The sequence below is a fragment of the Plectrocnemia conspersa genome, unplaced genomic scaffold (genome assembly GCF_051122295.1).
Source record: "Plectrocnemia conspersa isolate PC_06_02 unplaced genomic scaffold, ASM5112229v1 ptg000010l, whole genome shotgun sequence".
Taxonomy (NCBI): Eukaryota; Metazoa; Arthropoda; class Insecta; order Trichoptera; family Polycentropodidae; genus Plectrocnemia; species Plectrocnemia conspersa.
This window is the reverse complement of record NW_028277174.1, coordinates 15,227,345-15,253,361: the sequence shown is the minus strand read 5'-3', so window position 1 is coordinate 15,253,361 and position 26,017 is coordinate 15,227,345. Positions and strand designations below refer to the sequence as shown.

Below are 26,017 nucleotides of genomic sequence, written 5' to 3'. Positions count from 1 at the left end.
ATAAATACCAAAGCTAGGTCGAGAACCATAATGTTCATAGGGAGTTCCATATTGTCCGGTGTATTGATCGTCTTCAGGGGCGCAAGATGCAGGATCATCGTATTCGGGTCCGCCGACACGTCCATATGTTGGTCGAGAATAACGGTTGCGCTAAATAACATTATAATATTAAATATATTTTTTATATAAAATATGTTTTGTGCTAATGATTGACTATGTATTACGTATTGATCTTCTTCGGCGCAGTTAGCTGGGTCATCATATTCAGGTCCCGGTGTGTAAATGGAGGTTCCTCCTTGTGAGTTCTTGCGGGCATATCTATTATTCTGACGGGGCTGTAATAAATATAATAAGAATACAAATTCACTGGTATAACAATTATACATTTTTATTTGTTAAATTTCTAAAACCCAAGATTATTCATAAAAAAAATATGTAAAAAAATACAGTAAAGGGGTCAACTATATTTATCTCAAAATATGTGGACGATGTGTTAGAGCACATCGTCCACAAACTAATATAGCTGAATCTAAAAAATAGTAGTATTATATTTTCCTGTTTACTAAGACCAGGGAAAAGTTGAGAGTAAAAGCATAATATCGCGATATGTTTATTAAGATTTTCAATATTGACCAAAACATGTACTCACACATTCAAGAATTCTCGGATATAAATAACAACAATATTGATTCACCTCCAGAAGATAATAGATTTGAAAGTGATAAAGCAACCATGAAGCTGTCACCATTGCAGATCCATTACGAAAAGATGATATGTCAAATATTATTTGTATCAACCCAACATATACTTTCAGTTAAAACGGCTTGCTTACAGTGGAAAGAAATTTCTTTAGTGATATTTTAAAGACTGAAGAAGTTTTCATTCATAAACCACGTAAAAATCAATGTGACAATGGTTTCGCTTATAAAGAACCACCCGGGAAACGTGCTTCATTAGAGGCAATACATTCATTGGTCTAAATAAGCTATTTTTCTCATTCATACAAGCTTCTGTGAGAAAATATATGAAAGGCTCGACACTTTTCATTAAAGGGAGAATAGCGCCACGGGCAGATCAGCAAGAGTAGAGATTAGAGACCAAATACTCACTTCAGCGCACACTCACACATTTCAACAAACACCATTAAGGACTTCTTCAAGGACAGCCACTTTAACAGCAATACTGCAAGGACTGCTCTATATCGGTATCATCCACATGCAGCGACTGTTTTAATCAACCTATATTCTACTGTCCGATATTAGCACCTGAATTACTTAAATAATTTATGCAATAAAACCACATGTATAACAAACAGATCTTTCAGCGTCTAACTAGCTGAATAAGTAACACCACTAGGCATCAAATCTTGAAAGATTAACAATGAACTTACAATGATTTGCAGCAAATTTTTTAATATTTGTCTATAATATTTTTTAACAAAATATTAAATCAATTGATGTTATTCACAACTATTAGTACCTAATCTATAGATAAATACAGATCTCTAGTATCATTATTTTTCAGTGATTATTTTATATTAAGGCTAATTACCATGCTTTGTGAGCCAGAGCGAGAGTGAATATTGTGAGAGTTGTGGTGTGGTGGTCCCATTGTTCCAGCATGAGGTAATCCATTCGGGAATGTTTGGAAATTAAGACCGGCTTTAGCGGGATCCATTTCTTCTCTGAAGCCTAAAAGGTGGAAAGTTGCATAGGGGCAAATCTCGTCTTCCATTCCAGCTGAAATAAACAACACAAACTATTTAAAACACGCCTAAAATTAAATCACATAAATATCTACACATTTTATTAAGCGTTGAGAATATTAGGGACAGATTCAACAAGTTGTCGTTTGTTTTATTTCATGATAAAACTTTTCAACTCACGAAAGGCATTATAGTAAAAAGTCAATTCCTAGATACGTAATAATAAACAATCTTGCATTGCAGTTACATTACGTGATACACACAATGCAAGATCTTACATACTCCCACCACTCAATAACCCAAATTTAATGATGAAAATTATGGCCATGTTGATAACTGGATTCATGCTTTATAGATGATTATATCGAAACATGCAAATATGCATTTGTTGAGTTAGTCCTTAATATTCCCAATGCTTCATATAATACCTGAAACTCTAAGTACTAAATCGAACATTGACAACACAATTATATATGTATATAACAAATAATTTTAATACTCACCGTTAAATGGTTAGTAATTGAAATTTATTATTTTTGCATTTGTATATTTATTTCAGTTTTTTATAGAATCAATTTTATCAATACCTTTCCCACAAGTGTCAACTGAAGGACCTCTCCTATGTCTTCCCGAATTTCTGAGGTCTTCATATTGATGACGGCGAGGATCCCATGTCGAATGTGGCGACCGCATTGAGTTACCTAATGTTACAGTAATGAGAGCAACAAAAATGGAAGACAAACATTCCAACACAATAATACAGATGACTACATATCCATATACAATCATCTATAAAAAAATTAAGTCTTCACGGGAAAATAAACACTTTTATAGTAAAAGAAATAAATGTGTAAATAATTTTGCAGTAAGAAATATAAAAATTAAGCGGTTATTTATGAATTTAATGCAGATGAGGGCATATCATAAAAATGTGCATTATCTTATTTATAAAATGAGATGATATCAACAGCCATATGATTGATAATATGAATTTATGATCATTTGAAACAACAAAACAACATGTAATAATAAGAAAATGTAAATTCAGATTAATATTCTTCTTCAATAAAATAAATTAATAAAAATTATCTTATATTTCTTATATTGGAACATATTTTAAATGGACTAATTTAATTGACATAAAATAATTTTTACCGTAAAAATTTTCTTATTGACTTTACAAATTGATTGATTTATGATATGAACCAATAGTCTCTAAACTTTTTTGCCAGTGACTCACTTTTTTAATGAATGACCTTCATAACATAGGGATATATTATTTTTATTTGATATATTAATTTTATTCCACAAATGTTATTTATTGTGAATATGATGCCGTAAACTTTTCGTGACTATCGATTTTGGTAACTGCTGATATGAATGATTAAATACAAAAACAACAACCCTTGACTCAAAAATATGTAACTATTGCTTTTGTACTTTTCTAATATATACAAATGATGGTGATTTAAGCAATGAATAAAATATTTTTTAATTAATACTATTTTATCAATAGTTCTAAATGAACATAATCATTGATGGAAAGCGTATGAATGAGTCGAACATTGATGACACACGAAAAATTACAATTTTCAATCACTCAATGGAACAATAATACTTGTCTATTATTTTGAGAAGATATCTCAGTAAATATTAGAATACACTATCTTCTTTAAATAATAGACACATGCTGATTACCTTATGATGAAGTTCCCTCAATCAGCAAAGTGAACTTTTAACTATATAATAGATAAACGAACGAATGATTCACACACATTTGCAAAATACAACATTGAACACATTTAACCTCTTTCTTTGAAATTTGACACATTATATTATTAACTATTTAGTAAATCTAGCAATTTTTTATTCAAGTAGCATCAATATGTGAAACTTACCAATTACAGTGCCGCGTTTGATTCTATCGCAAGTGTTGTAGTTTGATCCTGGGACAGGGGGCAATTTACGGTTCGGTGGCGCAATGTAACCGAGCTCATCTCGTAGAGATGGTCGGCGCTTGTCGAGAGTTCCAGCAGGATTCATCATCGATTGATTGTAAACAACATCATCTGCAAATAATATTGTATTAATTAAGAAATGCAATGTGACTATTTATTATAATATATTAAATATTTATTATATTTCATTATTATAAGTATTGTATATATTTAGATACTAATTCACATTAATTAAATTCATGCAAATTATATGAAGAAGTCAACTGAGATTTTAATTTTTAAAAAGAAATTTCAAGGCTATTCGTAAGTATTCCATAAAAAATCTGACTAGTGGTTATTGTAAATTATACATAAAATTACACAATTATATAAAAAAATGCATCTAAAGAGCATAATGCATCAGAGAAAATGTAAAGTATAAAATAAAGATGCATTCAATTAAAAGAACCGACACAGAAAAGTTAAACTGAAAGTTAACACATGAAGAAAATATTTTTGATGATGATGATGAACAATTTGAAGTTGTGAAGAAGATTTGCATGAAAACATTTAACAGTAGATTGTAATAACATTGAACGTCTACCTTCAGCCATGTTGCTTAAAATTATTATAAATCAGTTATAACACAATTATAGATCGATAGCTTGAAGGATGTATAAATATTTTTATAAATTTATGTATACCAACCCAGTAAAATAACATCATTAAAATTCATTAAAAAAGTAATGTCTGACACTAGAAATTAGATTAGAAAGTTTCGAAATGATGAGTTTTCTAGCAGACTTTTTTTACCAGGTCAGGCACACTGAATCGTAAGATAAAAACAACTGAATAAAACCTGGGATAACTATCACTAGCTGAAAACTAAGTGAGCTAGCAAGAAATAGCATCATACCATCTAGTATAAAAGATTAACCTGACTTTATTTTGGTATGAGCAATAATTTTGGAACACCATGTCCAAAAGAGACAAAGTTAGCAGTATGATATATGCAGTATGCAATCGAATCAAAGAGAAAAACTTTTAAGTATATGTGTTTTGTTGTAAAATAACAATGCCCCTTCAAAAGTAGTAATTTTTACTCTTTGGGATTACTCCAGAAGATGGGTGTTCAAACGAAGTGCTGGAAAACTTGCATTGAAAGCCATGGATACTATGTAAAAATTGTTCTTTTGTACCTTTTTGTACAGTAAATTAAGAGTTAAAAAATATTTATAATATATTCTAGATAATTACAGAATCCATAAATAATCAATACAATTTCAATAAAAGAGCTTATTGCTTTACTTTATGATTTAAAGTATTTATACAACCTTCAATATGATTTTTAATATGAATATTGACAATGAAAGTAGCATAATTTGTTTAATTTCAAGTCTTTGTTCAATTATTAAAATACTTTAATTGTCAATGATATTTTTGCCAAACAATATTAAATCTATAATTTATTAAAAAAATTGTGTGGCAAAAATGTATGAGATAAGAAAATAAGAAAGCTCGCAGGCGCCATGCCACAGAGTATACATACAATACACGTCCTTCTGACCTCGGAGACGATGCGGTTGATGCCTTCTCGCTAAAGTTACACAAATCACAACAATACCGACGATCAAAACAACTATAGTTGCCAAAATGGGCACGAGTACGTCGGGTTCCAGCCAGGCCTTCAGCCAGGGTGGTATCTCTGCACTGGATATTCCGGTGATGCTGCCGCCCGGTAGAGGTGCGACTGTACCTATTTTGGAAGAAAAACATAGAGATGTTTGAGAGTCTCATAATAACCTTTAAGCTCTACTCTCGATCCGCCGCGCACAACGCATATCACAATGATAGCGACGATGATGACAACAACGGCAGCCACGATCGGCACGATCGTGCCGAGATTGGCCAATATTAGTTTGATCGCATCCTCAGCCGTTATCGAGGGAGGGTCTCGGACAGGTGCTACCGTACCTGAAATTCATTCACACCGTATTAGTTTACCGATTAAAGCCAGACTTTTGACATCAACGAAATCATAAGTTTCTGAACAAATAATGAACATGTGTGGAATTTTACGATTTGGCTTTATGATCGGTATGAATGAATTTAACAAATAAGTTAACACCTATCTACAAGAAATAATAATCTGTCAAAAGTCCCGTTGCTTGAATCGATGAAGCCAAATATTAGAAATTTTGCCATTTTCTTTGGCATATCTTTTTTTTCACATTATAATATAGTTTCTTCTGCAAAAATAATTTTCTGTCACTATTAATTTACTTTTGGTTTTGCCAACAAAAACTCATTTATTTTTGTATGAAGATATTGTTTAGTCTATACGAAATTCATAAGACAATAACATGACAGTGGCAACCAAAAATTTGTTTAATGTGTAAGGTAGAGATGCAAATAAAGCACTCGTTTGTACATATAGCAAAATTCGATCCGGGGAACCAATTTATAAAAATAAAATATTTTAAAACTTATGCATCAACCCAATGTATTTACATAAATCATATTATTTTTCACCTCCTGTTACAGTGAGAGTCGCAAATTCATATTCAGCAACGTTGAATCCGGCGTTATTATGGGCAGTGATTCTCAACAAATACCAAGTCGCTGGTTCCAAATCAAGAACGACAAAGTTACCGCCGGGTTTAACGCTGTTAGAAATCTGATTCCATTCAGTCGCACCCCTAAAATAATAAATATAAAAATCAGCATATCATACTATTGAGAATACATACATAAATAGTTTATTTAAAATAAATATATAAAAATATTACTTCTTCTTGCTTTCAACAACGAAATGAGTCATTGGGCATCCGCCGTCTTGCCATTGTTTCAAATGTAAAGTCACACTTCCGCTGGACACTTCCATGAAATCAACTGCTCGTGGTACAATTGGCTTTGAGCCTCGAGTGCGGGCATTAAGAACATCGCTACCTTCTCCGGTTCCGATTCTACTCAAACAAAATATATTAAATAATATCTATAGTGCTTATCTATTATTTAATAACCGAACCATTAAAACTTACCCATTATAAGCAGTAACATAAACTTGATATCTTGAGCCGCAATACAGATTTTCCAATGTATAGCTAGTCGCCGTGTTTGATACCTAAATTAATTTAACATAATATTAATTAATTGATAATAATCTACTATATCCAATGATATAGTTAAATAATTACTTGAACAGTTTCCCAATCTCCAAATTCTTGTTTGTAATGAATGGTGTATCCATGAGTAGGTGTTGCGTTGACTGGTCGAAGTCGGAGCGACAACGAAGAGACGCTGCTGGAGCCAAGAGTCAAAGTCGGTGGGAATGGTGGCGCTAAATAAATATAAATATATTTTTAATACACTCATTAATATAGTAATTTTAAAAAAATAATGATAAAATACTAACCGTGAACAGTGAGTTTATGAGTTACAATATCGGTTCCGAATTGATTCTCCACTTGGCAGGTATAATCTCCAGCATCGTCTCTGTTAACACCGGCGATCAAGAGAGAACCATCAGGCAATTGTCTTACGCGATCTGAAGTTTCCAATGGAGCTCCCTTGACTTTCCATGAAATATCTGGTTGTGGGACACCGACGGCGAGGCAAGGCAGTTTAACGTCTTCTTTGTATGTTGCGGTGAATGAGTCATCGAAGGAAGCAATCTTAGCGGGTACTATAATACAAAAATATTTTATCTTCTATACTATAATTTTCAAAGTTAATTTATCAGTAGTGATGTGAGTAAAAAACATTCTCGGGTAAAACGTTGGGGAAATTTGTTTCAGAGCTACAGAAAATAGCAAATCATATCTAATTGACACAACAAATTAATAACCACCGCTACTGAAAAAAAGTTTAAATGGCAGAAAAATGAATCTACATTTCCCACAAGCCAAAAATTTTAATTAGGAAGTTTCAGTCCAGAAGGGAAGAGAGAAGAATTTTCCAGGGAAATTTATAGAAAAAAGCAAAGATCAACTAAAGAAGAGTAGCAGAACCATAAAGAAATCAATCACAGAATTATAAATAATTCAGTCAGATTCTGAATTGTTCTAAAGTCTCAAAAATAATTTACCGATACTGATTTTATGTTTTTAAATATAATTTTACATTTGTTAAAAAAAATCAAATCAATGTAAAAATTGTCGAAATAACTGTTTGGTTCAAGATATGATGCCTGTTGCAGCATGTTCATTTTACTCAGTTGACAAGATAATGGACGAAGAATAAACTACCAGTTATTCAATTAAATTCTTAAATTCCCTGAATCTAAGTTATCATTACCTCAGCTCACACTAACTCCCTATTTATGCTGCTGAGAAATTTGGAATCACAAACACTGTCCAATAGATGTATTTGGTTGTGACTGCATTTAGCACATTTATGTGATTGAGCACATTTAGAGGCGAGAATGTGATTATTTTCAAATTCTTATCAAAGCAAATAATTAAGCATAAATCATACAATATAATTAAGAGAAAAACTGGTAGAATTAATAATGATACAATATTGCATATAAAATAATATATAATATACCTTTAGTATTCGGGCTAGTTGAAACTGTCGGTGAGGGTTGTCCTTCTCCGATCACTGTGGAAGCAGTTACCCAGAAGTCATAACGAGCAGGTTTAAGATCAGTGGCGGAATAGCTCATTTGTAACGCAGGTATCTAAAATAATTATTTAAATTAATGTTATACTTGATGTGAAAAATTTTAAATACAGAAATTCGTTAACCAATCAACTTTCATTACTTCTTTCATCGTAAGTTAATTACCTTGCTGCTGTATGGTTCAGATCCTTGCATTTGTGTGTAGACGGTGTAGTGAGTAACAATACCATTAGGTTGAGTTGGTGCTCTCCATGAAACGAGAATCGAATCAGTGCTCATAACCAATGATTTAACAGCTGTCGGTGCTTCCGGAACTGTTTTCGTACAAAGCAATTAATTCATATTTCATATTATATTAATTATATAATTAAGTTATACAGACCATCTTGTTCAGTTTGGCAATGAATCGGTGAGGAGCGGACGCCGTCTCCGCCTGAGGTGCTGGCCAAAACTTCCATCGAATAGTTTGTGTATTTCTTCAGTCCGTGCAAGATAGTTTCGCTGCTTGATGTAATCTTAGTGTCCTTTGTCTTCTCATCTATTTATTTTTTTGTATTAATTATATAATCGAATTTAAAATATTAACAAAGTTACAGCGATACCTACCATACCAGGTGTCGCTGGGACCGTAGATAACTTTGTAACCCTTGATGACGCCGTTAGCTGAAGCAAGAGGTGGGCTCACCCATGAAACTCGGATTGTTTGAGCGGTGAGTGTTGTGCAAAGGGAATCATGAGGAGGTGCGCTTGGTACGCCTTCTGCAGTGTAGATTTTGATGTCTTCTGAGATAGGTCCTGGTCCGATTTTGTTAAAAGCTTGTACTACTACGGAGTATTGAGTGTATGTCCTACAGATAAAAAATACTTTTATAAGTTGTATCTTCTAGTCACGTTCATACTTTAGGTTATAAGCAACTCTTTCATTATAAAATTAGCAATAATATGGATGAAATATTATTGATTCTATAAATTTCCATGAGTCATCCAATTCGCCTTGAATTAATAATATATTTGTAACAAGTCACTCAATGTGACAGGAATTTAAGACAAATACTTATTTTATGATTAATTTTAGATCACTAGCATCCAAAACACATTTGTACTTCTATAAAAATATGTAATCACTTACTTCAAGTTTCCAATTTGCAAATGATGTTCTTTTCCTGTTTCTTTAGCAATGTCAACAGTATCAAAAACGTAAGCATTGTCAACTGAGGCCAATTTGTATCCGACATAGTATCTAATTAAATAAAATAGCAGTTAAAACATATTTCATTTACTGTAAATAGCTGATATACATAAATAAATATTACCCTTGAATATCTCCGTTCCAGTCTTGTGGTGGTGGTGGTTTCCATGTAACCTTCAAAGTGTGTTGATCCAAAGGTTCGACTTTGAATTCGCTCGGAGGTGCAGACGGTACTATAATAATATAAAAAATTAATAATATTTCATTGTAATAAATCAAAATTTCGTACAAACCTTCTTCTGCTGTGATGATAGTGACAGTATCGGAAGGTTCAGATGTTCCCAATTCATTCTCAGCGACGATTCTCAAATGGTATGTAGTAGCAGGGTGCAAGCTGAATACTCCGGCTTCCGTTGTGCTTCCAGGTACGAGTACGCGATCAATATCTTTTTCCCATGAGCCCTTGGATCGTTTGAATTCAATGAGGTACTTCTTGATCGGAGAGTTTCCGTCGAAAGGCGCTGCCCATGAAAGTTGTACTGAACGTCCAGATTTATCGATGACTTTGAGACCATACGGAGCTTCGGGTACCTCTGAAGAATTCCATAAAAAATACATATATGCATGTACATATATCATAGTACAAGTATACAACGATTTTACCTTGGATAATCATATTGATGCTGGTGTCATCTGATCCGAATGCATTAGTGGCGACACAAGTGAACAAAGCGCTATCTCCTCGTTCAGTCCTTTTGATAGAAAGATCGGATACGACACCGGTAGGTAAGGTTTCTTCGCGGATAGTGTATCGGTTATCGCTCTTCGGGTCCAATCGCTTGTTGTTCATGTTCCACAAGATTCCAATAGGTTTTTCACCGCGAGCTTCGCATTGGAGTACGGCCGGTTCACTTCGGCGGGCAGTTTGATTCCGTTGCTTGATTTCAAATTGAGGTGGGGCTGGAATGAAGTTCATAATTATTTTCAATATTTTTTATAAAATTATTCAATTAAATGCTTACCTTGCACACTGATGAGGATAACGGCAGAAAGACCGGATCCGATTCCGTTTACAGCTTCACACAAATAGTATCCTTCGTTAACCTTTTGAATGTTAGCAATTGAGAGAGTACCATCTTCGACTTTAATGTTAGGATTGTTTGGTTTTAAGTCTTTGTAATCGCCGGGTGTGTCTCCTATATTGGTAAGATAAATATTGAATTACAAAATCTTTTTGAATAATTTATATTGAGGACTAACCTTCGGCCCTTTTCCACGTGACTTGAGGCTTGGGGAAACCATCGGCTTTACATTCAACTTGAGCATCAGAACCTTGAGCAAATGCTTTATCGGTAGGTTCTAAGATCCAACGAGGAGGAACTAAAAACGTAATGGGTATTGTAGTGTGTGTCGTGTTTTAAAATTTTTGTCTAAGTTCACAAAAACACTACTGGAATTTATTTTTTGTATTATAACTCATTAAAATTGTTAAAAAAAAGAGACTGTGCTTTCTATAAATTGATAGTCAGAAAATGACAGATGAGAGAACTAAACATTAGTAATTATAATTAATATTAAAATGATGATGATTTAAAGTCATAATACAAAAAATAAACTTTTTACCTGACTACTATTTTTTCAAAAAATTATATTTCTCTACTTTGAATTTTTTATTTTATTACTTGATTTTTAAAATGAAGAAAGAAATGGCTTTTTTGAAAAAGTTAAATTGAGCTTATAATGAAAAAAATATATAATGTTTATTTAAGTTTTTTATGTTTTACAATAAAAAATGAAATATATTTACAGCTTTAATTTAATGAACAAATATTAGTTTAAAAAAAAATGTTTTATTTTAACGGAATTTTAACTTCATAAAAAAATAGTTTTTAATTTTCATATAAAAGCTCAACTTTTATAATTAGTTAACTATGACACTCAATTTTTAAATAATTCATATAACAATATCTCAATGTATCACTTGACTTTAAGTAGATACAATAACAAATAAAAATGAACATGAGAGATAACAATTTTGAAAACTTGAAATTTTAGTTTTAAATTATATTTTGATTCATCGTTGAATTATAATTGTTTTTTATTTAATTCAGCTTCGTACTAATTTTGATCAAAAATCTGACTATTTTAAACTTTATGTAATCCCACACTTCCCATATTATCACTAATATAAAAATTATTACATTTATATTAAATTTATAAAAATTGAGTAACATAGTTATGGTTAGTACTAAACATCATCACTACAAAATAAACAAAAATCATGTTCTATAAATCTCATCACTAAATTATACATATTTGCTATTGAACACATTTTTTATTTATTTAATTTATCGTTAGTGAAATTATAATATAAAATGAAAATAAAAACAAATAGGACAAGGAGAGATAAACGGAACGAATGAAATGTTAATATTGATAAGCACACGTTGTCTATCAACTTACAATGTCAGCATTCTCGCAAAAGCGCGTCAATGAAAAAAGTAAATCAAACTAAATACAGTAAGTTCATAGACGAACAGCTTGCATGCGGTTAAAACTATATATATATATATATATATAAAATAAATAATAGTAAACAAATACATGGAATGAAAAATAACAAGGATTCGAAGTGGAAGAAGGAGCCCTAAGATCACATTTTATGCAGTGGCACTTGAACGCGCATGACATTAGAATCGATTGTTTGTTTATTCATTTGCTGGCCGTATTTGGGAGAAATAAATAGCTTAGTTAACTGATAAATAAAACGATGATGGCACAAATAAAATTTACCCTTGACAGTCAGCAACGCTGTGGAAACGGAATTGCCGGCTGCGTTTGAGACGCGGCACTCGTACGAGCCAGCGTGGCGAGAGGTCACGTTTTGTACGATAAGCAGGCTCGTTTGTCTGCCAGCGCTGACGGTAGATATTCCCGTTAGCGGACTCCCTATCGGCCTATCGTTGAGAAACCACTCGAATTTAAGTGGAAAGTCGCCTTTTGTCGCTACGCACGTCAACTGAGCGTAGTCACCCTGGGACGCATACTCAAAGGCGAAAGACATGGGCAGCGTCTGAGGCATTTCTGCGAATGACATAGAATGAGGGATAAAAAGCAAAGAAGACTGTCGTTTTTGATAAAACATAAAAACCCAAATCAGAAAGAAAATTTTAATAGAAAACGTTTTATATTTCTTTCAATGTACGCAAATACAGCTGTTCCTGGAGACAGTACCTACAGGTAGTTCAAAAAACCAAATTTATTATTAAATACTCATATTTCATGAACCACTAATGCCATATTCATAGTGTCATAAGTCATAGCACTATTGTAACGGGCAGTGCAGCTGTTTGGAATAAGTATTACATAAAGTTTTACTTTAAAGAGATATCCTATGAATCGAACACAAAATAGAGAACCCATAAAAATGTCATGTCTGAAATCACACATAATACAAACTGTTTAGGTAACATTACTATATAATCTACGTATCTGCAACTGAGATATACGGGTAGATAGAGAGGAGCAGATAAATTACGCAATAGAATGACATCTTGAACTTTTCTTCTAATGCACTTTATAGATTCTCTAGTTTGTAAATTTTAAGCACTTTACTATTTGATTCTGAAAAAGTAAAAAAAATTAAAATGTCAATATTTCATGAATTTATCATGAAAATAATGGGAATGGAATCGTATTTTTGATTATGTGCATTATTTTAATAAAAATGGCTTTACATGATATGTTTTATGGTATACTTTTAAAAACGTGTTTTGGCTTATTATATAATACATCAATTAAATTTACTTATAAATGTTTCATCTTTTATCCATAGCATTAATAGTTCAAGAGATTTCTGTGCTCTTTACTTATTTTGAGCTATATTTTTTGAATAACATTAGCTGTTCATGAGATACAGGTATTAAAACTTTTTTGTAGTACTTATATTTTTAAACAGCTACTACATCTATTATAATAGTGTTATGATTTTAAAACAATACATTGATAGAGAGGAGTTGAATTGAGTTTTATTTATATTTCTTTATTGTTATCTATACTCAGAGCATTAACTGTTCATCAGTTATAAGCATACAAAATGTTATTCGGTTTTTTGTGTCACATGCAAGCATTGTTCTCAGATTTAAGTGTCCAGAGGTAGGACAGCTTCTCCCCAAAACGAACGATGGGATAGAAAACGGTAACAAAATTTTAAGCCAGTCTGCTATTTATATGCAAAACGAACCCTTGACTTTCAACACGGCCGAAAAGCGGGTCTCGCCAGCTTGATTCGAAGCTACACATGAGTAATTCCCCGCATCGTGCAAACTGACTTTCTTCAACATCAATATCGACGTGTAATCGTCGACGCGCTGTGTCATTTTAACACTTGCAGGTATCACTTCATTATCTTTCAACCAAGTGATCTCGAGTGGGAGATCGCCGAGGATGGTGCACATCACCCGGGTGGATGCTCCATCGTTAACTCCTTGAGTGTGAAAACTAAACGGCTCTATTTCCGGCAGAACTATGTATAAAAGATTATTATACAGATTAGAGAGCATACTATCACATAAACTGCTTAAAAATAAATACAGTCAAGCGCAAAATTCAAAGATTTTGCACATCACTGTATCTTTATAATATATGTTTTTTAATAATATTTTATATTCATTACGTTCCACTAGCACACGTTATAGTATCATTTAACGTTTCACGCACACGTTTGTACGTTTGATGAGTTATTCAAGATGCTTCTTTCCTATAAATTACAGCATCATGCATGATGTATTACAAAGCGCCATTATATAAAAGCATTCAAATGCTTTCATGTACTTTGATTGTACCGTGTATCTCCAGCGAGGCTGTGTAATTTATAACACCGACATGATTTCTGACAGTGCAAGTATAGTTCCCACTGTGATCCGAGTTCGCCGGGTCAACCATTAACAAACTGGTTTTGGTGCCAATCTTATTGGTCGATATTCCATTTTGCGTTCCCGTGTGAGAGCCTTGGAAGCTCCAACTTATATCCATCGGTTGGTCGCCTTCGGCCACCAGACACGTTACCTGTGCCGCTTGGCCCGCAAATATCGGAGATTCAAACATAAACGGTACAATTCGGGGAAGTACTGCAAATAAAATTGTCGGAAAAGGGTGGAAAAATGTAGAGAATTAGCAAGATGAGAATCACACACACATTAAGAGTTATGTATTTAAGATTGTCGAACTTTGTTAGAGTGAGTGCGGCGTCGACTTTCAGAATTGTTACATTTGTATTATTAAATCGCACGTGCCATTTACGATAAGGGTTGCTGCGAATTCAATCCTTCCGGCTCTATTTTTGACAATGCAAGTGTAATTCCCTTGATGGTTGGCCGTTACTGAGTTTATCATCAAGGCGCTCGAGCGAGGACTTAGCGAGGTTGTCAAGATATCCATTGGAAGGTTCGAGTCCATTTTGTCACTACTGAACGTCCATGAGATGTTCATGGGAGTGTCTCCTTTTGTGGCCAAACATGTTGCTTGGACGGCGTCCCCAGGATTGGAAGGAATATCACCGAATGCAAACGGCATTATTATCGGACGTACTAAGAAAGAAAAGGATACAGGTCATGAAGATAAAAAAAACGGAATAAAATTAAAAACATTATAAATATATTTATGCTGTACAAGATGGCCCAAAATCTGATTTTCAAATGCCTGTATTTTATAAATTACTAATGCTATTGAAAAAATAAAGCTCAATTCAAGCCATTTCTATCAATGCATAATTTTAATATCATTGCACCACTGTAATTGGCATGGCAGTTATTAGAAAAAAGTAATACAATAAGTTGGTCTTGAATTATATCGTGAATTGGTAATGCTTAAGTAAAAAACATTTTGAAAAAGTATTGTACAGAAAAATAAAAGCTCATTTGAAGATCTTCTTATTGATGCGATCACACATTAATTTGGTTTAAATAGTATATTACAAACAAATTTTCTATCTACTGTGACGCGAAGTCTTAAACGAGGGACGAATAAGAGGCAATTGATAGATATATTTTTAATAATGTTATACATCAATGGTTAGTACTTAAAATGAGCAATAATTTAATTGTTTTTTTTTTTGTATATACATACGTCAAAATTAGTTTTTGTGAAGTCATACATTGATAGAACAAATAGAACAAATTTTGTGAAGTCATACATTATTTTTTTTCTATACATTAACAGTTCATGACTACAGGCATATAAAAACAGTTTTTTTAGCCACTTGTATTTATAATGCTTTCGAGTTCTTAAAATTAAATTAGAAATTAGAAAATAAGGACAAAGGATGTAGAAACCGTTAACAATCAAATTCGACGAGTGCATTGCTATTCCAGCAACATTTTTTCCAACGCAAGTATAATTTCCAGCATGCTGTCCCTGAATGGAATCAATCGTGAGCACGTTACTTCTAGAGCCCATTTTGCTTATCACAACTCCAGGCATGTTTGCAATTTTTCTTTCGTTAAACAACCAATAGATGTCGATCGGCTGATCGCCGTGAGTCATGGAGCATTGAAGTGTAAAATAGTCACCAAGGAAGGCGGGTTCAGCGCCGGTGGTAAACGGCGCTATTTTCGGCGGAACTGATAATGAAAGAAGGAACGATGGTGAAAACAAAAATTTCGAACGATACTGCTAATGCCAAAACAATAAGTCAATACACTAAAGCGCTTTGAAGCGACAAACCATTAACGATCAAAACAGTGGTGTGGGTAACTTTGCCCGCTTTGTTTTCACTAATACACGTGTAATTTCCAGCGTGCTCGGCTGACACGGCATCGATAACCATGATGCTGCTTCTTTTTGAATTCGATATGGAATACTTTGAATTGCGCGACGATATGACCTTTCCGTCTAAGTCCCATGCGATATTTATGGGGAGATCTCCGTGTGCTACAGTGCAAGAGACTTGTACGTACTCTCCGAGATGAGAAGGCTCGTCGCCGAATGAAAATGGAATGATTTTGGGAGGAACTGAAAACACCAATAAGAACCTAACAACGAATTGGAAATATAAAATTAAACTAAATATACAAAGAGCTTGCATTATACATAAATTTATATTAAAATACCGTTAATGATCAATTCAGATGAAAATACCGATATCCCTGCTATATTTTCAGCTATGCAAGTATATATACCAGCATGTGTATCAGAGAGAGATCCTATGCTCAATATTGCACTGCGATCGCCGATATTGATCACCGTTATACCTGCGTGAGGTTTAACTGTGGCATTGTTATGAAGCCATAGCAAATTTAAAGGTTTGTCTCCCTCGACTACAGAGCAGGGTTGGGTCACTATTTGGCCAGGGTTCAGAGCCTTGTCGCCAAAGCTAAACGGCTGTAATCTTGGTGGTACTGTATTGAAAATTATATTAAAATTATTGCATAATCTGTGATGATAAAACTGTTTCATTTCAATGTGTCGGGAATTTCAAAGGTCATGGATACAACTGGGGGTGTAAATGGTTTTAATCAATTTTACCCTTTACGTGCAGTGTAGCCATGTGGCTAACCAATCCAGCTTTATTCTTAGCTATGCAAGTGTAATTGCCGGAATGGCTTCCCATGACTGACGATATGGATAAAAACGAGGTGCGGTCGCCCATTTTCGTCACCGATATTCCTAAATTATGATCAATGCCTCTTCCGTTAAAACTCCACTCTATCTCGACGGGCTTGTCTCCTTTGCTTATGTGACAAGTCATTTGAACCGACTCCCCAGAAAAGACAGCCTCTTCGATTTCGAACGGCATTATGTGCGGAGCAACTGCCACCGAATGAAAAAGAAAACTAATTGAATACAACAGGACAGGATATATGAATGAGGTCACAAAACAATAGTAAAACAATTGCCGGTCAAATTAATACCCTTAACACGTAGGGATGTAGTGTATTTGGCCGATCCGGCCTTGTTTTTGGCTATGCACGTGTAATTCCCACTATGGCTTCCCATGATTGATGATATTACGAGCAGAGAAGTTTTATCTCCAACTTTGGTGGTAGTTATCCCGAGATGCGTCGACATATCCTGTCCGTAAAAACTCCAAGATATATCGATCGGTGTGTCTCCTTTGTTTATGTGGCATGTCATTTGAACCGATTCTCCGGAAAAGACGGCCTCTTCGATTTCGAACGGCACAATATGTGGAGCAACTGCCACCGAATGAAAAATAACACTGTACGATAAGCTTTTTGTTTTAAAGATATGATAACCTAATTTATATGTAAAGTGATTATTTTTCCTAGCACTTAAAGTTTTTTGTTATTTAGTTATAGTCAACTTTCTTTACCAAATATTAACAAAATTTATAACATTTTCTGCAATGACAAAATACTTTAAAATCATAAAAACTTTTTTTTTTTGTATTATTGTTTATGATGCATGGTACAAATTGAACTAATTAAAATCTGAGTTTTGAGCTTTTATTTTGAAGGTAGTATGTACACATGTAATTCAAATTTTAGGAATAATTTAAAATTCCAATGTCGAAATAATCCAAAGATTCTAATAAAAGAAATTAAAATGCATCATTTATTGCAGCAAACAATGAAATGCTCACTGATTCGCGACTAATGAGGCGTTTTATCGAGATCTTCGTATGAAGACAATAAAAGAAGAAATATAAAACGTCAGCAATATATGTCTCGAAAGATTGCTACAAGATTGAATGTAGCAATGAAACTGAACTCCAGTAACCTCAACAATCATCTTCGAACTGCAATCAAGTAAAAACTACATACTGCTTTTCATTGCATTAATCCAAGATCTGCACTTAGTGTCAAACATCCGCCGTACTCGACCTAGTATTTTTTATTAAAAAGTTCAGGTACAACTAAGAGTATTAATGCAGTTTTGAGGCATAGAAAAACTTTAATTAAACGCCGTGGATACTATATCTAGTACCTAGTATTTTAATTGTTCAATATATTCAAGGCTTTCATTTGAATCACAATCAAATATTGCAAAACAAATCAAGACAAGCATTTTAATGATAAATTAATACCAAAAATATAATCATATTACCAAAATAAGATTTACAGTAATCAAGAGTTTATATTAATGCAATATGCACTACGCATCACAAACTATTGAATTTAAAAAAAATTATAAATGATTTTAAAATATTTTTCAATAATATGAAATTTTCCCGAAATGTATCAAAAACAAATTTCCTATTGTAACAAAAAATTATATATGCTAGAAAAAATCTATTATTGATTTATATCATAGCTTAATTTTATACATAAATAAGGTTATCGTATATTTTTATCAAACATAATTTGTTGTACAGTGTAATACTTAAAGAACGGGATGTATGAAGTTCATAGGATCACAAAACAAAACTAAAACTATCATCGGTCTAATTAATACCCTTAACGCGTAAATTCGTCGTATACGTGGCCGATCCGGCTTTGTTTTTGGCAATGCACGTGTAATTCCCGCTATGGCTCCCCATTATTGACGATATCATAAGCAGAGAAGTTTTATCTCCAACTTTCGTGGTCGTAATTCCGAGATGCGTTGACATATCCTGTCCGTGAAAACTCCAAGATATATCAATAGGCGTGTCTCCTTTGTTTATATGGCACATCATTTGAACCGATTCTCCGGAAAACACAGCCTCTTCGATTTCGAACGGTACAATGTGCGGAGCAACTGCCACCGAATGAAAAAGAATACTTGATAAACGATTAGGATATATGAACTACATGGGATCACAGAACAAAACTAAAAGAATCGTCGGTCAAATTGATACCCTTGACGCGTAAAGTCGTCGTATATATGGCCGATCCGGCTTTATTTTTTGCTACGCATGTGTAATTCCCGCTATGGCTTCCCATGATCGATGATATAACGAGCAGAGAAGTTTTGTCTCCGACTTTAGTTGTAGTTATCCCGAGATGCGTCGACATATCCTGTCCGTAAAAACTCCAAGATATATCGATCGGCGTGTCTCCTTTACTCACGTGACACGACAGCTGAATCGATTCTCCAGAGTATACGGATTCGTCAATCTCGAACGGCATAATATGAGGCATTACTGGATCAGAGTTGAACAAAGCAGAGCATACACAACATTAGCAACGAAAAGAGAATCAAAACAAAAACATAAACAATCAAATAACGAGCTCCACTCTCCAATGCAAGCTGTGAAATGAAAACGTGTTTTAACCGTTTATTTTCAGATTTGTCGTGTAAGATGAGGATCCTGCTTTGTTTTTAGTGAGGCACGTGTAATTTCCGCTATGAGCTCCTGTTATGGAAGAAATCGTCAGGATCGACGTCCTAGCTCCGATTTTCATTGTCGTGATTCCCAGATCAGATGAAATATCCAATCCGTGAACGTTCCAAGAAATATCTAATGGCAAATCTCCTTTGGATATGTGGCAATTTAACTGGATCGATTCCCCCGAGAACAAAGCTTGATCTATGTCAAACGGTAAGATATTCGGTGCAACTGCATGAAACGAAAGGTGCAAAAAGATTAAGAGAAAAACAATATTAAATAAAATAACAAACAATAGACATATTCACAATGACATGATGAAGTGTATATATATCATATATAATAAATACCATTGACATTCAATGAGGTGGTATAACTAATTTGTCCTGCTTTATTTTTAGCTATGCACGTGTAATTGCCACTGTGCGTAGCCGTCACGGACGAGATAGTTAAAAAAGAGGTGCGTTCGCCCATTTTCGTCGTAGACATGCCCAAGTGGGAGGACATATCGCGCCCATGGAAATTCCATGATATGTTTATTGGTGAATCGCCTTTAGACACGTGACATGTCAACTGCACGGATTCACCAGCAAACACTGACCCGTCGGCTTCGAACGGAACGATGTAAGGTGCAACTGTGGTTTTAAAAGCGGTGGCGATAAAATAGAATAAGACGTCAGTTAAATAAAGTACACATATATATGTTAAAAAAACAATGTTATAAGAAGCGTGCAAGTGCAAAATGACATAGCTCGGGTTAAGTTTTTTAAAGACACCATTCCCTATGACTTCTCTACCGTTTACGTGGACTGTAGCAGAGTACGAGGTGCTGCCAGCCTTGTTTGATGCCGTACAACTGTAGGTTCCACTGTGCCGTGACGTAACAGACGATATGCTTAATATGGACGTTCTATCACCGAGCTTCATAGTAGTGATGCCCAAGTGAGACGATAATTCTAGTCCGTGGAAATTCCAGTTAATCTGAAGAGGCAAGTCGCCTTTGGAAACGTGGCATTGCAGTTGTACAGACTCTCCGGAATAAATTGTGTCTTCCATATCGAACGGAACAATGTGCGGCATCACTGATAATTAAAGAAACGTTCCACAATATCCGTCTTAGTGTTATGATTGGTGTAATGTGGTCTGAACTGATGGGAGTTTTGGAAGGTGAATGTTAAAAAAAAACATAAAAGGAAATTAAAATGAGTGTTCGCTTTCATATACCCTTAACATTCAAACTGGCCGTATAGCTGACTGTGCCGACGGGATTACTAGCTGTGCAAGTGTAGTTGCCGCTGTGTGCAGCCGTGGCCGTGGAAATAGTTAATATCGAAGAGCGATCGCCCACCTTTGTGGTCAAAATACCCAAGTGAGACGACATTTCTCTTCCGTGAAAGTTCCATGTTAGCTTTATGGGTAAATCGCCTTTAGGAATGTGGCAATTGACTTGAACCGATTCCCCGTAATATACTGACTCGTCAAACTCAAAAGGTGATATTATCGGAGCCACTGTGAAAATCAAATATTATTGAGAGCTATAAAAAGTTTATTAGAAAAACATTTTATGCTGCCAATAACATATATGTTCATTATAATCAATCATCTTCAACATATTTATAACAAAATTCTGAAATTCATCATTTACTGTACAATTCTTTGCTACAAAGGTATCAGCGGAGATATCGCAGAGGGATCTATCAGAATTTTTTTTTATTTAATCCAAATATTATATTATGAAACGACTCATAATATATCAAAAGAGAATCCTATTGTTGTATTTTTGGCTTCATATTTACAATATTTATATATTTTTAATACCAGTAATTGATTATGAAAACAATTTAAATGATCAATATGTATATAATAATTTTTCCATAAAACAATTTTTTAATGCATTACTGTTGGGCGTCTTGGATACGAGCGAACGGTAGCAAGCGAGCATTGGTTAAACAATGAACACCCCATGAATAACTTTCTGTAACGAATCCTTTTCGAAAGAAAAAATTGGAAGATTTAACTTATGTAAATGCACAAACAATTCGTTTTATGGAACAAAATATTTATTTAAATCGTACCCATTGGTTATTTTAAATTACTGCTTATTAAATTTGTAGTACTGTTTACAAAAAAATGTTTCGGAAAATAGCACATAGTAGATAATCTACAAAGTGTATATTTTCAGTAAGCGATAAAATCCTAATTCACGCAGCTGTTTTGAATATTTGAACTATGACAAAAAGCATTTTTTTAGTAGATCTCTTTGCGATAACACTACCAATATGATAATCTTATTCGACTTTAAAATTTTGCGCTGATTTCAGGTTGTCATAATCATTAGTTTAATCATATAAATTTACTTTTTTTTATAATTGGGTTTTTGATCATTTTTAAGAAAAATTTAACTTTGATAAAACATTCAAAATAATTGTAATACAACCCCCAAGACTCGGCTTTAAATAAATTCAATATATGTTATGCACCATAAAGAATAACATGGATATAAACAATTCTTAAGTATTTAATCAAAGTGAAAGTATTATTAAAAATTATCAATAATAAAATCAACTATACCAAAAAAATATTGATAGATTTGAAATCAGCGTATAATTAAACATATAAAAACGATTATCGTATCTTTTTAACAAAAAAAATTAAAATTTATTGTACAGTATTATCACTAATACTATTACAAAATATGTAAGGAAAGGGATCTAACTAATACATAAAAACTAGAGACATTTAAAGTAGAAAAAATATCTAGATATTATCCAATATCAAGGTTACCATTAACTACCAACTTTGTAGTGTGATTTGCTTTTCCGGCTCTGTTTTTTACGACGCATGTGTACATTCCCTGATTATCGTGTGAGAGCGACTCGATACTTAGTTGACTTGTTCTTTTTGTCGTAGTGATGACAATGCCGGTTTGACCGGATAGTATTTCACTGTCATCTTTTAACCATTTGATCTTCAATGGAAGATCGCCTTTGCTAACGGCACAAGTGACAAGGACCATATCGAGGGCGTTAGCAGGATCGCTTCCGAAATCGAAAGGCATGATCTGAGGAGATACTAACCCAAACAACAAAAATATAATGAAGGAAAATATGCATAGGATAAGGAGTATTTATCTAAAAATATATAACATAAAATAAAAGTTATGATCATTACGACTTTAAATGATCTACCATTGACGTTCAACTGTGCCGTATGCATTGCATTTCCAGCTTTATTCTTAGCGATGCACGTGTAATTTCCTCGGTGAGCTGCTTGGACTGCATCAATGCTCAACATCGAGATCCTTTTACTGTTTTGATTAACGACGATTCCGTTGCCATTTTTCAAAGCTTTACCGTTGAATTCCCATGAAATATCAAGCGGGAAATCGCCTTTGCTGACCGTGCATGTTAACGACACAGTGTCTTCAACGTTCATCGTTTCGTCAGTGAATTCAAATGGATTCATTTGAGGAGGTACTAAAGAAGGGAATATTATAAATTCACACAGGATCCGGATTAAAACAAAAAACAAAATCTAAAATTAATCTATCTATAATCTAGTATATAAAGTACCATTAACGGTTAATATGGATGAATAATTTGTTGTTCCCGCTTTGTTCGTTACTGTGCATGTAATAGGACCACCATGTTCCGCTTTGATGGATTCAATGCTCAAGGCGCTCATTCTATTATTTATTTTGGTGACAGTGATTCCATTGCTGTTTCCGTTGATTTTCACTCCCTTTGAGTACCAATCAATCTGCAACGGTGGGTCGCCCTTGTTGACCGTGCATTGGGCTGAAGTCATCTCTCCCGCATTTACAGGCTCATCGCCGAAAGTGAACGGTATGATTTGAGGGGCGACTTTTAAGCCAGACAATTATAATCAGTAACTAATTTTGAATAATCAAATTTCTTATATTGGGGTAAATTTGAGAAGGAATTCAAGGAATGAAAAATAAAATAAAATATCTACTACATATGTTAACGTTAACGCTAAAAATTTAAAAAGTACCGTTAACAATAAGCACTGATGTATGATTTGCAGTTCCTGCTTTATTTATAGCAACACAAGAAAAAGAACCGCCATGTTCGGCTCTAATCGATTCTATGCTCAAAGTGCTGATCCGAATAGTGGTTCTGGAGAAAGTTATTCCACTGTTTCGAGTCGTAATCATAGCTCCATTCAAATACCATTCGATTTGTAACGGCAAATCTCCTTTATTGACTACGCATTGTATTACAGTCATCTCTCCTGCGTTAGCAGGCTCGTCTCCGAAACTGAACGGCATGATTTGAGGTGCAACTTGTGAATCAAACAATTTAATACCAAATAATATAAAATCTTAAGTGTCTAAATATATTAGAGAAGGATATATCCAGGAATATAAATAAAATAAAAAATAAGTAATCTAAAACATATATGCAATTGCTAAAAATCTCTAAATAGTACCATTAACGATTAACACTGATGTGTGATTCGTAGTTCCTGCTTTATTTATGGCAGCGCAAGTAAAAGAACCACCATGTTCAGCTCTGATCGACTCTATGTTAAGAGCACTCATGCGATTTGTGGTTCTAGAGAATGTTATTCCGTTATTTTGACTTGCAATCTTAACTCCATTCAAGTACCACTCGATTTCTAAAGGCAAATCTCCTTTATTGACTGCACATTGTATCATAGTCATATCTCCTGCATTCACAGGCTCTTCTCCAAAACTGAATGGCATGATTTGAGGTGTGACTTTAAAATGAAATTAAGATAATCAATATCTAATGCTATAAGGCAGAATAGGAGTTATGCAAGGAGTTAAAAATAAAAATAAATAAACTACATAAAATTTACAAGTTATTAATGTACCATTAACAATCAACACCGATGTATGGTTAGTAGTTCCTGCTTTGTTGATAGCAACACAAGTAAAAGAACCACTGTGTTCGGCCCTAATTGATTCTATGCTTAAAGTACTGATCCGAGTCGTTGTTCTAGAGAATGTTATTCCATTGTTTTGACTTGCAATCTTAGCTCCATTCAAGTGCCATTCGATTTGTATAGGCAAATCGCCTTTGTTGACAGTGCATTGTAAAGAAGTCATTTCTCCTGCATTCGTAGGTTCGTCTCCGAAACTGAACGGCATGATTTGAGGAGCGACTTTCAAATCAAAGTTTTTTATTCATTAATTTCATAAAATTTATTAATTCTATATATGCAAGTTGTGAATTTCCATAAAGTAATATTGGCTATATATAACCATATAGAAATAAATAACAGCTATCAACTGTAACATATTTTTCTATTTAATTTTCAGACAAGACATTAGCTATTGTAAGTTCTAATCTCAAAGAAGGTTTTGAAAAGAGTAGATGTGGAAATAAGATTGGAGTGGAATTTGATTTGAAATCATTAATTATATTCACTGTTCTATATACCTAATCAGATAGGGTTTATTCAGGGATAAAAATAATATTAGGATTTAATATAAAACTGGCTTAAAATTAAATACAAGATCTATGCAATTAATTTATATATCTAAAAAGTACCATTAACGATTAGCACGGATGTATGGTTTGTAGTTCCTGCCTTATTTATAGCAACACAAGTAAATGTACCACCATGTTCAGCTCTGATTGATTCTATGCTTAAAGTACTGATGCGACTTGTAGTTCTAGAGAATGTTATTCCGTTATTTTGGCTTGCAATCCTAACTCCATTCAAGTACCAATTGATTTCCAAAGGAAAATCTCCTTTATTGACTGCACATTGTATAGTGGTCATCTCTCCTGCATTTGCAGGCTCTTCTCCAAAACTGAACGGCATGATTTGAGGAGCAACTTTAAAATCAAAGATTTTCATAAATATCTGACATGCCTCATTTATTGGAAAGGGAATTATTCGAGGATAAAATTATAAAATCGAATATAAAACTGATAACACAAAGTATCTTAAAAGAGTACCATTGACTATCAACACTGATGTGTAATTGGTTATTCCGGCTTTGTTTCCAGCCACACACATGTATGAGCTTCCGTGTTCTGCTTTTATGGATTCAATGCTCAATGCGCTAACTCTGTTACTCATTCTATTGATTGTTATCCCATTGTTTTGCTTATCAAGCTTCACGCCGTTCGAGTACCAGTCGATTTGCAATGGAAAATCTCCCTTACTGACTGCGCATTGTATTATAGTCATCTCTCCTGCATTTGCAGGCTCTTCTCCGAAACTGAACGGCATGATTTGTGGAGCGACTTTTAAGTGAAATAATTATAATCAATATCTATTTTTATATTAAAGTA

At 33.7% G+C, this 26,017-nt stretch overlaps 1 protein-coding gene across 50 annotated transcripts in view; it reads right to left on the bottom strand.

Moving 5' to 3' along the window:
• Positions 1-26,017, bottom strand: part of Dscam1 (Down syndrome cell adhesion molecule 1) — an 88,616-nt gene that overhangs the window by 6,072 nt on the left and 56,527 nt on the right. For 26 of the 50 annotated variants that reach the window (XR_015811221.1, XM_088196171.1, XM_088196172.1 and 23 more), the window contains exons 14-35: positions 14,749-15,042; positions 10,715-10,834; positions 10,477-10,650; positions 10,118-10,414; positions 9,748-10,047; positions 9,579-9,687; positions 9,395-9,505; positions 8,872-9,113; positions 8,648-8,803; positions 8,431-8,579; positions 8,191-8,323; positions 7,058-7,327; positions 6,840-6,982; positions 6,684-6,766; positions 6,432-6,608; positions 6,175-6,341; positions 5,192-5,398; positions 3,604-3,774; positions 2,293-2,406; positions 1,552-1,739; positions 225-335; positions 9-150 (exon numbers count right to left, since the gene is read on the bottom strand). Coding sequence is in view for 49 of the 50 variants with exons in the window: in XM_088196171.1 (XP_088052297.1) it covers positions 9-150; positions 225-335; positions 1,552-1,739; positions 2,293-2,406; positions 3,604-3,774; positions 5,192-5,398; positions 6,175-6,341; positions 6,432-6,608; positions 6,684-6,766; positions 6,840-6,982; positions 7,058-7,327; positions 8,191-8,323; positions 8,431-8,579; positions 8,648-8,803; positions 8,872-9,113; positions 9,395-9,505; positions 9,579-9,687; positions 9,748-10,047; positions 10,118-10,414; positions 10,477-10,650; positions 10,715-10,834; positions 14,749-15,042 (3,858 nt within the window). In the remaining variant the exon portion in view is untranslated. Of the gene's footprint in view, positions 1-8; positions 151-224; positions 336-1,551; positions 1,740-2,292; positions 2,407-3,603; positions 3,775-5,191; positions 5,399-5,445; positions 5,617-6,174; positions 6,342-6,431; positions 6,609-6,683; positions 6,767-6,839; positions 6,983-7,057; positions 7,328-8,190; positions 8,324-8,430; positions 8,580-8,647; positions 8,804-8,871; positions 9,114-9,394; positions 9,506-9,578; positions 9,688-9,747; positions 10,048-10,117; positions 10,415-10,476; positions 10,651-10,714; positions 10,835-13,697; positions 13,980-14,298; positions 14,584-14,748; positions 15,043-16,978; positions 17,264-17,364; positions 17,650-18,868; positions 19,154-20,521; positions 20,807-22,912; positions 23,201-26,017 lie in introns of all 50 variants that reach the window. The other 24 variants (XM_088196175.1, XM_088196165.1, XM_088196132.1 and 21 more) reach the window with 12 other exon arrangements.